Source organism: Pygoscelis adeliae, unplaced genomic scaffold, assembly GCF_000699105.1.
Source record: "Pygoscelis adeliae isolate BGI_AS28 unplaced genomic scaffold, ASM69910v1 Scaffold300, whole genome shotgun sequence".
Lineage (NCBI taxonomy): Eukaryota > Metazoa > Chordata > Aves > Sphenisciformes > Spheniscidae > Pygoscelis > Pygoscelis adeliae.
This window is the reverse complement of record NW_008824004.1, coordinates 526782-540689: the sequence shown is the minus strand read 5'-3', so window position 1 is coordinate 540689 and position 13908 is coordinate 526782. Positions and strand designations below refer to the sequence as shown.

The 13908-nt window shown below is 36.1% G+C and overlaps 1 protein-coding gene across 1 annotated transcript in view; it reads left to right on the top strand.

The window, feature by feature from the left end:
* STXBP5 (syntaxin binding protein 5 (tomosyn)) overlaps positions 1-10964 on the top strand; it is a 109475-nt gene extending 98511 nt beyond the window's left edge. The window contains exons 22-27 of the mRNA XM_009325374.1: positions 1192-1431; positions 2905-3274; positions 5852-6017; positions 6835-6946; positions 9281-9501; positions 10203-10964. Of these exons, the coding sequence (XP_009323649.1) occupies positions 1192-1431; positions 2905-3274; positions 5852-6017; positions 6835-6946; positions 9281-9501; positions 10203-10244 (1151 nt within the window). The 3' untranslated portion in view covers positions 10245-10964. The remainder of the gene's footprint in view (positions 1-1191; positions 1432-2904; positions 3275-5851; positions 6018-6834; positions 6947-9280; positions 9502-10202) is intronic.
* The last annotated feature ends 2944 nt before the right edge of the window (positions 10965-13908 follow it).

Genomic DNA, 13908 nt, shown 5'->3' with positions numbered 1-13908 from the left:
CAATAATTTTTCTATCCTTGTTGGAATAAGACAAGTATCTCCCAAGAAGATTCACTGTTTGTGTTGAGTAGATATCTGTATTTAGTCGGTTGAAATCTAGTCTGTATGCTTTTCAAATGCATGTTAGATGCTCTTTCTAGAAAGTTTTGCAGTAATTTAATGAAATTAGCATAGTGATAATTCTGGAAGGTATGTGGTTAAATGTTTAGCTCTTAATCCTGCTTTAAAGGATGCCTGTTGCATCTATACCCTACCCAAAGATCCGAAACAGTAACTTTATTTTTTAAAAGTCATGATATAAATTGCATCAAGCTTTTACTAGTAAGGGTTGTCTTGTGCTAAAATTTTGGAATGATGAGTTAAAGTAAAGCATTAATTTGTGAATGCACAGATAAATTCAGACAGGCTGATGTGTTAAGTATCACCACATGTACAGACAGTGCACAGCTAGAATGGAGCAGCACACTTACTGGTTTGAGGCTTTTGTTAATATTAGAATTCACGCTCTGTTACAAGAACCTTATTTGCTAAGCAGTGAGCAAGATGTCCTGAAAAGTTTATTGGTGCCATTTTGCACAGTACTCAAAACAGAAATCCTCAGCTTTGCCTACCAGTGCCAGGTTGCATTTGGTAGCATTTGATGTTTCTCTTACTAAAAGTTTGGGTGTGTGTAAATAGCCTGTTAGACCTCCTCCATACAGTCTCCTAAAGCGGGACAATATTATTGTGAGTCGTTACAGGTTACATGTTATCATGCTGTCCGGATGTCACTGCAGTTCTTAAACTAACATACTTGCAGCTTCATAAGATTATTAAACCGTGTTCCATGGAAGCCAATATTTTTTAATCTGATCAATGAACTAATTGACAGAGAGGTTAGTAATTCAATTTTTTTAAAGGAGGAGTCCTGTTTGACTTATTCTCTGTCCCAAGAAGACAGAAATATGCATAACTGCTGTTCATGACAACTACCTAATGGCAACCTCTGCAAAAAAAGATTAGGCACTTCGTTCAGGATACGGTGTTAAAAACTGGACCAAAAGGAAATATGACTAAGGAAGAATACAGGAGTAATAATCAATAGAATGGTAGTTAGTATATACCTCATGCTAAAGAACAAAAATGAAAGTCTGAATTCTCTTAATGCTTGCATTTTGTCATTCTTTTTAATTAATTCTGATTTCTTTTCAGATGTCAAAGACAACTCTTTCAGTCGATCCCGGAGTTCTAGTGTAACTAGCATTGATAAAGAGTCACGCGAGGCAATTTCAGCTCTTCATTTCTGTGAGACTTTCACAAGAAAGGCTGATACATCACCTTCCCCATGCCTGTGGGTTGGGACCACACTGGGTACAGTGCTTGTCATTGTACTGAACTTACCCCCGGGAGGAGAGCAAAGACTTCTTCAGCCAGTAATTGTTTCTCCTAGTGGTACGTACAAAGCAGATGGGCTAAAGTATACTTTGATAAAGTGTTGTTGTTGTTCTTCATATTTTTTTAAAGAAAATGGTTTTTCTCAATTATGGATTAATTGAAACTTAATATATACTTCATTGATTTAGCTACTAAGGTTGACAGTCTAGATTGGTTACTTCATTACTGGAGTTTTAAAGTTGCAAAGTTGAAAATATGATCTTATATAATATAAAAATACCACTTTGATGTATACTTTCTGAGAAATGCATGTTTTCTAACCTTAATGTAGTACATGACAATTGTTAAAAAAATAGCAGAAGAGATGAGTATTTCAAATGCTCAATTTGTATTTTTTTTTTTGTCACGAGGTAGGAAACTTTCAGTTTTCCTGCATCATGAAAAGGGAATACAAATTAAGGGTTGTATATTGAACAACTAGCTTTAAATATTAGTGATAAAATATTCCTTTGGATTGCTGTGAGAGGTCATGTATCTTGTTTTTCGGATACACAGCAACTGATTTTGTTGTAATTATGTATTAATGGTTTGCTGAATGTGCTGTTAGGCATAGCAGTAGCGGGAAAGCTAAATCTGTCTCATGCAGAACATGCTGCTCTGCTCCCCTTTGCTCACACAGATGGTATCAGGACATGCAAATTGCAATGCTATTTGATTGAAATAGTGATTAGGAATAGTGTGACCTCTAGACCATATTTGATTTGTGCTTATCAAGTATGGTATTGGCAGCAGTACTCAGATTTGGTAACACTTGATTGTAAAGGCAAGGCCGCAGACTGGACAGTATGTTTAATCACTGGATCTGCAGCATGAACCTTAAAAGATACTGCCATGTGTATGATTTTTTGTGTACTTAGCAAATGTTCACGTTTTTACTTGCATGTGAATAAATATAAGTAAAATAAGAAATGTATTGGCTTAAGATCTGGCCTACAGAGATAATGATTTAAACAGCGGGGAGGGAAAACTTTACCTCTTTCAGTTTATGCTAGAGAGAAGTGGATTCAGGCATGAACTGCAGCAGGAAAAAACTCATGTTGCTTGTTTCTTCTGTATTGAAGAAAAAGGAGGTACTCACCTTTAGCTAATAACATTTATTGTTAATATTAAGCACGCTGTGTGCTCCTCAGGAGAGAATGAAATTAGTTGCATTTGTGACACTGAACTTGAATACGAATGTGCATTCCAGCTTGGCTCTCTGAATTTCTGTTTAAGTTAATGGAAGAGTATGCACACACTTAACCCTTGAAAACTGGTTTAACGTTTTCTTGAATACATATGTGCTCTTTCATACGCTTCACTGGTTTTTAGCTAAGCATCCAAAGGTTCTGGTATGTCTGCTTTGCTACAGAGGCAAGCCTACGTTCTTGTTCTCTTTTCATTTTGCTAGCTTCTTAAAGGAATATTTTGTAGCTTGAAAGACAGTTTAGGAGAACTGTTTTAGAAATGCGCTCAACCTCTTTTTCCTAGGAACCATCCTGAGGCTAAAAGGGGCAATCTTGAGAATGGCTTTTCTGGATACCACAGGGTCTTTAGTGCCACCAGCACATGAACCTTGGAGAGAACACAATGTTCCTGAAGATAAAGATGAAAAAGATAAATCGAAAAAGCGACGACCTGTCTCAGTGTCCCCCTCTTCCTCTCAGGAAATCAGTGAAAACCAATATGCAGTCATATGTTCGGAAAAGCAAGCAAAAGTTATCTCACTGCCATCACAGAACTGTATTTATAAGCAAAACATAACAGAGACTTCTTTTGTTCTTCGTGGAGATATAGTGTCATTGAGTAACAGTATCTGCCTTGCATGTTTCTGTGCCAATGGACATATTATGACGTTTAGGTAAGAGCTATTTGAAAGTAATTTAGATATAAAAAGACCAAATAGTCGTCTTCTAGATAAAGTTTCCTTTTCCATAAGAATATGAATTTAAAAAAATCTACATTCACTCAATGTTGATGAACTTCTAACACTTGGGCCTGGATAATTTTGATTATGCATTCCTATTAGTTATGCCTTTAACACGTGAAAAAGTTTACCAGTTTAGCTCAACCTACCCTGATTCAACAAATAGTTCTAACATGTGATGTTAGGTCCTTGAGTTGATGAAGATTCTCAAATGTGAATTTACTCCCTGATGGAGAAAGCTGCCTTGAGTCAGACCTTCAGCTAGTACCTGACCACAACTCTGCATATTTTTGTGCAGCTGTTTGCATCACTCATGCCTCAAGCTTACCTTTTTTGTTGTGTAGCTTGCTCATGTTAAAGGCCTTAAACTTAGGCTGTAAAGGCAAGATTAATTGCTAGCAGTTGTAGTATAGAAATAAGTCATCTAAAGGGGTTTAAGTGATGAGTTTAAACATGTGTAAAAGTTATGTTTGAATGTACTTACATGTCACCTATGTAATTTTAACATGTCATTTTTCTTGAATATTCCCAAATGCTATTTTAGTCTGAACAGTAGTGTGTATGTATCTATAACCTTGCACCTACACTTTAGTCCTGGCTAATGCTAAGATGAATGTGGAACATGGCATTATAAAACTCTGCCAGTAAAATTCCTAAAAGGTTATTTTTAAGGTTGTAAAAACAAGCTCTCAGCTTGGGATATCTCTAAAGATACTTCTTCAGGAAGTTGTTAGGAATAAAACAAAAGCTGATCCGATGCATACTACAATTAAGAAATAAGTTTTGATTGTTAAGTCTGTTAACTCCATTGATCTATATCCCAACATATATTCTAAACATCTCTAGAAAATGCTGCTCACCTTGCAGGGCAAGCACTCTTCCCCTCTCCCAATTAATAATGCTCAGGTACTATATATTCAAACAAATTCTATTTTCCTCAGGATTCATTTTGTTTTCTAAAGAACTGTGCATAGAGGTAGGTGCTAAATTATAAATAGGGAATTGTTACGTTGCGTAGGGAAGTTGAACTCCCAAGTATTATCTCAATTTCATAAGCATGAATTGCTGCTGGGAAGTGGACTTAACGTGCTGTTTGTGTAAAGTTGTCAGAGCATTGTATCGTACCCAAGATGCCCAATACTTATCTGCCAGTATAAGTTTAGATAGGACTTAGGCTTCTGTTACAGATTTGTTTGATACTCTGAAAATGCTATCGTGGATGTCATGCTTGTCATATCTGAACTAATGTTTTTGTGTTTTGTCTTGAAGCTGTAAGGATGTTTTAGGCTTCCATTGGTCTAAAGCAAAGCACTTCCCTGTTACTAACTCACTCTTAGGAATGTTCTTATTTTAGATACATGCATGGCAGAAGTGTCACTTCTGGGTGATGTGCTTACAAGAGAGTATTGCATTTTATTTCTTACCTGTAGAACTTCCCTCCAAAGTCATGTTACCTGTTCTCCTTCCTCTTATTTGTCATAGGTGAAGTCTTCTGCTAAGAGAAAATCCACAATCTGTAAAATGCAAGCTTAACATTTAGAAATCTCAGTATCATAAAAAAAAACCCCACCCAACAGTGTTGCGGTTACTACATCTTTCTTTTTCATTGCTTTTGGCTTCACTTTACCCCTTTACGGCTTTTTTTAGTTTCTAGAAATAATAATCCTATGCAGATGGTATCTGAAGCAGAAGCCATTTAATGTATTGTTGGTACATTTGCAGCTAACATCTTGTGTAAATTATGTTTTTACAAAAATTTCACAGGGGATGTTTTTGAGACAGTGGTTTATTTTGGGTTCTCTTTATCAAGACATCAGGTGTTCAGTCACTTCTTACTTGCATTATTACTTTGAGGGAGAGGAATGTTTGGTAGCAAGTTACGGCCTGAGTGTGTTGCATCTGTTCTTCATAGCTTGATGCAGTAAGTACTGCAGTTGCATGTGCAGAATCAGAAAACACAAGGTAAGTGAACTCTACTCTGAGAGGACTTCCTCTTAAATATGCATTCAGACAAAAAAGGTGGACATAATTCGTAAGATTGTTGTTTCAGGCTACTGAATTCTGTCTTCCTTTGAAAGCACACCCCGTGTATTTCCAAGTGTTCTTGAGGAGAGATCTTTTAGACTTGTATTTTTAGTCAAGGAGAAATTCTTCACCTGAGAGAAGAGGCAGGATGTTTAATTGTAAACTTTTGGCAGATACTTAACAAAATACTTCGTTAGTAATTACTGAATAATGCTTTAAGTGAATCTGTGATTTACATGCTCAGAGTATCATTTAAATGATGCTTTTAAATGCATCTGTGATGCAGATGTTAAATTTCACTTTTGAGGTGCTACCTTGAAAGATCTCATTTATGTTTTGAGATTTTGTAATTGCATTAAATGATACCCTGTTTATGCGGTACTTCTGCAGATGGTCAAGAGAGAAATAGTGTACTGCAGTTTAAAAATGAGCCATTTGATCAATAATAGACAATCCTGCTACATTTAATTTTTTTTAATTCTTAAGTTTGCCAAGTTTAAGGCCATTGTTGGATGTGTATTACCTGCCACTCACCAATATGCGGATAGCCAGAACATTCTGCTTCACCAATAATGGACAAGCACTCTATCTTGTCTCACCAACTGAAATACAGAGGCTCACCTACAGTCAAGAAACATGTGAAAACCTTCAGGTAATGAATTAAAAAAAAGACTGTTTTCTGACATAGATATACTCTGAGGTTTACGGTTCTAGATTCACGATGCTTACAGTAATTAAGTTTCTCATAAAGCCGAACAGTTCAGCTTTTGTGCTTTGATTTTTATCACTCTAGAGTCTGATTCAGGATGAATCGCTTCCCCTACTCTTAAATTTTACCATTTTATCCATCCTCTTGTATTTGAAACAGTTTCTCATGTAATTTCCCTTTTGATCAGTAGGAAATTTCCTTGTTTAACATGTGCAGTTAACAAAACTCCCTTGTTCAATTGATGCTGGCGGAGGTGCATGCTGACACAAGCGGGGAATGCTAACTCAGGATACTTGAAGGAAGCCATTATGTTTCAGGGGTATTAACAGCTTGAGAAGATTCTCAGCCATGCTTCAGCTTGGAAGCTGTATAGAATACTGAAATAGCAGAGATGCAGGCTGTAAGCTTTACTTTCATACCATGCACAGATATGAGTATTTGTAGATATAGTTTTTACAGAACAAAATCAGGGGAGTTGCCCGAGTTGTTGAGGGGCAAATACAGCTTTACTCGAACCCATTTCTTTGCTATTGAATTTCATGAGCCATAAGCTTCCAACTATCAGAACAGATGGTTTGGACAGATTTCCTAATATGTTTTTACTTTTTATTTCCCAAGTCACCTTGCAAAGGCAGATGCCTATTAAAGCATATTCATTTTGAAATTCAAATCCACAAAATAAATCCTTAAAGTGAAAGAATATTCCCTTAATTTGTGTGTGAAATAATGTATGGCTTGTTGTCTCTTCTTCATTGCAAAGGAAATGTTGGGTGAGCTCTTCACTCCTGTAGAAACACCAGAAGCACCGAACAGGGGGTTCTTTAAAGGCCTGTTCGGAGGTGGGGCACAGTCACTTGACAGAGAAGAACTTTGTAAGTTTTAAGTAGTTGTTATTTTTCTGGTATTTCTACCCAAGGAAGCCTGTGATCCTTGAGAAATGTATTACCTGTGTTAACAGAACGTTACATTTGCAAAGAGGAAAGTAAAAAAGGGAATGACAACTACTTTTTCATAGCTTTTGTGTTGTACACCTTACCAACAAGATCAGAAAAGCTTGGTACTATTTTCTCACAGGCTTCTTCACCTCATTTATTCAGGAGTAGATTATAAAACAAGAAATACGACAACTGATCTTATTTTTATTTGTCTTTAGGAAGTGTATAGTACTGACCATGATTTTCTTAATGACGTTAAACTGAAAGGGGCTGGTTCTAAAGAACGCTATTTTGGACAGTGAGAAAATTAAAACTCCATTCTACTTCAGTTCACTTGCTAGATTCTTTTTCCTCATTTGACTTGTGCAGAGATGCCTTAGGAATGAGAGCAAGAACAGAACTGTATGATGGTTCAATTCAGCCCTCTGTTCATAGGATAGTAAAATTCAGATTTGGCAGTTTTTATTGCTTTATCATTTTCTCATTGCTTTTTGATCACAGCTTTATTTTTTACTGTGGTTGCATGCAACATTTTAATCTATTTAAGGAAAATAACTTCCACTTATTCAGATATTTGCTAGATGAAACACCATATTATGCAAGTTTATGTGCAAGAAGTAGTTTCCTTTTTTAACATGAAACGTAGCTGTTGAAACAGACAAGGCTTCCTGGCAATCCTTTCTTTTTTATTGGTTCTTTTGATCTATCCAGTAAAAATTAAATTAGTCTTTACTACTTGTGCCTGTACATTTTGAACAAATATCAAATATTTGAGGTCACTTTCTGCGTAAAATATTCCATTTGTATTTATATACGTGTAATACATTGAAAGGTCGGTCAAGTATTTTATTAGAGAAATTTGTGTGCACAAGTTACATGTTTAATTAGTATGACTGTGACAGGGAAAAACTACCTCTTCATAGCAACAGAAAAGCACTCTTGTAACTTTAGAAGCTATCTGTTTACTTCACTTCAAGTTTCCACCATTTTGCCCTGACTCTTCTGACCTATTTTTAAGGAGATTACAAATTTTTTTATAACTCGGTCTCAGGCTTTGTTTGTGGCTTTTAATAAGACCTGTTTTGGCTCAGATCTTCAAGAGGAAAATAGTATTGAATGGGGGTGAAAAGCCTCATGAATTGTAGCCTGAAAGTGAGTTCAATGACGATTTTAAAGACATTTTCAGATGTCTTTTGAATTGTCATATTTAACATGAGGGTCACAGCAGAGTCTGTAATAAGTGAAATTTTTTCTCTTCTTTCTGTAAATTCCCACGACTAAAAATGTTTATAGTGTTAGTTGAAATCTAAATCGTTCTTCCTAGAAGCATAAAATCAAATCAGAAAATCTTGAAATACTGCAACAAAACTTGTTAATTATGTTAATAATACTTTTCCTAGAGGTGGAAAAAATATTTAAACCATAATTTAATCGTTTAAAAAAAGTTAAAGATTATTTGCTTTGACTTCAGCATGCAAAAATGTTTTGGCCTTCACTCAATTTTCGTAGACTATACAATTCAGCATGAGATTGACATGTCCATTAAGTGTCTAGACTGAACTAGGTGGCTGATGTCCCATTATGAGCAAAGGAGATGTAGTCAGTGCGGTCACTGGAGTCTAGAGAGCTGTTCCACTGACCATTCCTGGGTGTTTACTTTAGGAAGAGATGATTTGTTCTTACAGCTGTACTGCCTTCTCATTATTTATATTACTTTTTTTTTACAAGATTTTTACAATAATGAGAGCATAGACACCTAATCTTCAGGTGTCTGCATCTAAAACTGAACTTCCATCAAAGGAAACTTCTGCTGGTGGAGTCATATTTGCTGCCTACACCAGCAAAGCACTTCCAGAACTGACCACAGCTGTGTGTTCAAAATTCTCCTGCTTTGTCTGCTGAACTCCCAACACCTTCCCTGTGAAGCAAGCCATATTGTTAAAAACCACTTCACCAGTATAATTCTGTTGATGACTGTGATGCCAGCACTGTTGAGAGAGTTTTAATTTCACACTGGAGCTGTGAAAAGGTTGTAATTTTATAACCTGCCTGGAAACTCTGAAATATGTTTGAAAAAAATCTCAATTTTATTAAACAGTAACATCTAGTAGCATTGAGTAGTGAGTATTGCTCGTAGTCATACCTGTGACTAGGTGTTCAGTGTCCATGCGAAGACATGACACCTCTTTGTAAACTAGTTACATTGGTATTTATGTAATAATGATAGAAAACCTTACTATTCTGTTTTTGTTGCTTTGCAAATGTCCCCAGTTGGAGAATCAGCATCAGGGAAGGCATCAAGAAGTCTTGCCCAGCATATTCCAGGGCCTGGGGGTATTGAAGGTGTCAAAGGAGCAGCATCTGGTGTCGTTGGTGAACTAGCACGAGCCCGGTTGGCACTAGATGAAAGAGGACAGAAACTAGGAGAACTGGAAGAAAAAACTGCAGCTATGCTTTACAGTGCTGATTCTTTCTCTAAACACGCTCATGAGGTGAGTCCGTTGCACGTTAAACTGAGAGCACTGATTCTCTATGAAATAAGTGCCAATTTTGCAAGTAACTGACTTCTGCAAAAGCATGTTAGATGTGTCTAAAGGGAATGCAATATCATTAATAAAGGACACTGCACTTTATCAGTCATTACTCCTAATACTTAAGTATTAATGTAAGCAGCTTTATCTTATGGCACGTTGGTCTAGAGCATACGCTCTGCCTAAGTGGCATGTAGACTTCCAAAAGTGCAGCTCAGTTCCCATTACTTAAGAATTTGTCACTGAATTGGATAAGAAAAGTAATGCTCTGTGTGAGACTCCTGTGGTTCTTAAGAAAGATCCAGCTGTTGTATGCAAACCCCATGAATCCAAGCTAATTTTTTCCTCAGTAACTGCATAGGATGGCTGTTCTCTTCCATGTTCATGCAGATCTCTTCCATTCCCTAAGCTCTTATGCGACCTTCCCATTCTCCCAAAGATGTCATTTTCTGTCTGAGGCTAGATCATCAGCAGTGATGTTATCGTTAGAAAATTCATCATGCTAAACACTCACTGTTCAGCAATGTTGTTGTTGCAGTTTTGAGAATCCTTACTGAAGTCCTTCTTTCTCATGCTGCTTTGTAAGCATGTAATTTGTTTGTATCATTGTACTTTTTGGTACACTATAGAAACAGTAATTAAAATTGTTTTTTGTTTTTTAGATGATGTTGAAGTACAAAGACAAGAAGTGGTACCAATTCTGATGACACTCATCAATTACATCTGTTTAATTTTGTCCTGATGAAAAAAATCTTGGTTTTTCATTAATTTTGGCAGGACCATTGAAATTTAAAGGAGTATTCACCATTGGATACTGTTGTTTCCTAGCACAAATCACACACTGTTTTACCTCAGTCGTGGCTTTAACTGAGGAGCTTTATATTTAAAAGAAACACACAAAAAACAAACTTGAGTGTTTCTTAGCTGTTGGTTAGCTGAGAGTTGGAACAGAGAAGGTAACTAGAACATGTGGAAAAGAGAGTAAAAGGAAAACGTAGTGTGAGATGGGCAGGGGCAATGCAGGGTCAATCCTGTGTTAATATTTCATATGCCAAAAGTTTTTGTGCTATTGTAACTGCTGCCAGTGTTATACCCTCCTGTGAGGAGAGGCAATAAATCAGGGGTCCAAGAGCTGGAATAAAGTTGTTTGTCTTGCTGGACAGTAGCTGACTTACACTTACCCTCTCTAGGACTCACTGTATTTACCATTATTGTTGAAGAAGAGTTGAAGTTTGCTGTCACTTCTTTCATCGGAAAAGCTGGAAGCTTGGAAGATTTCATGTTGAAAATTGTATACATAGTTGACCTGTGCATAGTCTTTTCTTGGACCCCTGATCTAGTATTCTTGTATTCACATCATATTCTGTGAAGTGCAAAACAAGAAAATACACAACTTTTGCATTAAAGTCAAGTGAATAATATGACTGGAATGTGTCATGCTGGGAGTTTTCATTTGTGTTATGGCTGTGCAATGTGAACTGTGGTAACATCTTCATTGTGGTAAGAATACTTCAACACCTGTTCAGTTAACTACTATTTTTTGCCAAAAATAGTTATTGGTTCAGTTTGTATAACATTTAGAATTGGCTGTGCATTCCATTCATGCTGTGAATTTTTATAAATGTTTAACAGAATGTATCTTTACAGCCATTAATTAAAATAGCTGAGATAGTTTTGCTCAAAACTTAAGTTCTAGATGCCCCTTTAGTCCTTTACTATGAAATCAGATAATCTTGGACTCAGGTTTTCAAACAGTTTTACACTCCATGGAGGTGCTGATGCATGAATAATGCCAAGCATCTAATATTTAATAATTGCCAGTATATCGTTTAGCAAATTTCTAAATCCTGCTAGTAGAGCTATTTTACAAGTACCTATATCAGCCCCACCCAGCACTAAAGGCAGTTGGCCTAAACTTTGGATTTAATCTGTAAAGCAGTATTTTCGATGTGGGCAGTGGTAAGTGTCCACTAAAACTTCAGGAATTGGCGAAATAATGTTCGGTTTGGGTGAGGTAAATAATATAGCTGAGCTAACTTGTTAATGGCTGCTGCACTAAAACTGTAACAGTGGGAATGACCTGAGCTCTTTTAAAAAGAGAGGATTCCTTAAAATAAATGTTTGCATTTCAAAAATCTCTTTAGACTTTTTTCCTCAAAGCAGGAATAGTTACTGACTGGTTTTGTTTTATAAAAGGGAGTACTTAGAAGCTGATAGGTCTACATTGTCTGAAGTTAATCATTTGGGTTTGCTTCTCCAAGCATCACATTCTGTGTGGTTTTTTGCATACTTTCTGAATGTTCCCAAAGCAAAACCTTGGTTATATTTGTATTGTAAAGTGATGTTGCAGGTACATAGATAAGGCAACCTTACAAAACACTTAACAGATGCAAAATACTGAAGTTACTGATGGTTCTTAATTCATATTTGCCTTTCATTTGAAAAATGTTTGGGCTTTGTAGCACAAATTGATAAATCATCTGATTTTATGTATAGTAACATCTAATTAAGACAAGTGAATTCTGTTGCCAGTATGAGGGCATGCCATACCATGTCCACTGTTCAAAGAACTTAACAAATGAGAACGTGACGATTTGAAGAAGCAGCATTATGATTTCTTGATGGCTGTGTCCCATACCTACTGAGGCAATGTTAACTCCAGTTACTTAACTCAGCTTGCCATGCAATTTTTGCCTCTGCATGTTAATTTCTTTTTTAGTGTCTAATTAATGCGTATTTAAACTAACACCATTTTATTAAAAAAATCCAAGTAGGAAAAAAACCTAGACAAACTACTGTCCATACCATTGCCAAAAATAAAACACCCTAGCTGACACTTGTCCCTTTCCTTATCTCACATTTATAAATTGAGATGACTGATTATTATTTGGCCTGGTGAAGATGAACTATATTTCAGAGCAACAGAATCCTGCAAAATGAGTTTGATCAGGCTCTGGGGGAGAGGATGGCAAAAGTACTCTTCAGCAAATCGTGGTATTGGTTCAATAGAAGATGACCTTGGCTTGAAAGGAAAGCGTGCTTAACTTTTCCATCAAGAAGCATTTGACAACCACCAGCAAGCAAAAAAATAAGAGGCAATGAGAGACCATCTGCCAGTACAAGAAGAGTAGTGGCTTACTTGGTATTGCAGAATAATCTGTTGAATCTTTTTTGTTGCGTATGTTCAGAGCATGCTTCTAGATTTGAAAACTAATGAAATGCTCACGAGATGAATAGACAAATGGCTCTCGGTCAATAAAAGGGGCTATGTACAATTTTAGTCTAAAACGTTCCTTTTTCCTTCTCTGTGGAACGAAGCTGATCGTACACACATCGTTGCATCTTATTCTGCTATTGGTGGTGCACCTTTTGTACAGCGAAGTATATTGAAATCCTTGCGGGGAAGCACCCCGTTCTTTTCGCTAGCATTTTAGTTGTGTGAAACTTTTTTAGAGTGTCTGGAAAACTATAAAATATAATCGAGCTATTACTTTTTTATTTTTTTGATGGAAGTGTAAGAAACTGCTGCTACCTATCTGTTTATATGTAGTGTGTCTCATTAGGAACTGTAAACTGAAGAAGCTTTCTTCACCTTAGTCCTGCCAAATTGTAACTTTTGAATGTTGATATGTGTAAATATGCGCGTATTCCAAATAAGTCTGAAAGTGTTACACCACAGGCATCTCCAGTGATTTGTTCTTCAGCAAACAGTCAGTTATAAACTGTAGTAATATATAGCTGTGTTCCTTGTCTGACTTCACGCAAAGATTTTTTTTGCCTGAGGTGGTACTTGCATAGCAGGTGATGTTGGAAAGCTACATCCAAAGGAAGGTGTTTGGAAGCAAGTTCATTTCCTTTTTTCCTTTTTGTTTTCCTTTTCTCTTTTCCTTTTTTTTTTCCTTAATTAATGGCACTGATCTTACCTGAACTTTTAAACTTGAATTTTTCCCGCACTTTAATTCAATCATGGTATTTTATTCCTTAATTTTGTTTCTACATTTGTGCAGTTCAGGTTCATTATTTGTATATAAACACACACATTCAATAAAGACTTTAGAACGGATTACTTTCGGGCACATTTGCTAATTACGTGACTATCATTTAGAATGTGTGTTTTCTTCGTAAAATATGTATATACCCGTATATACAATACAGAATCTAATGAAAGGCACTTATCCTGTGTCGGCATTCAGTTTATAAATTGCTGCAACACTTTCAGATTTGTTACTAGATAATACAATAAAATCTGTTATATTTATACATACTGCTTAAGAATATACTTTTAGTTTTAAATAATTTTTATATGTACACTTCTACCTTTAATTTTAAAAAGACTTACGTTCAATTTTTAAGTCAAAGTACTTAAAG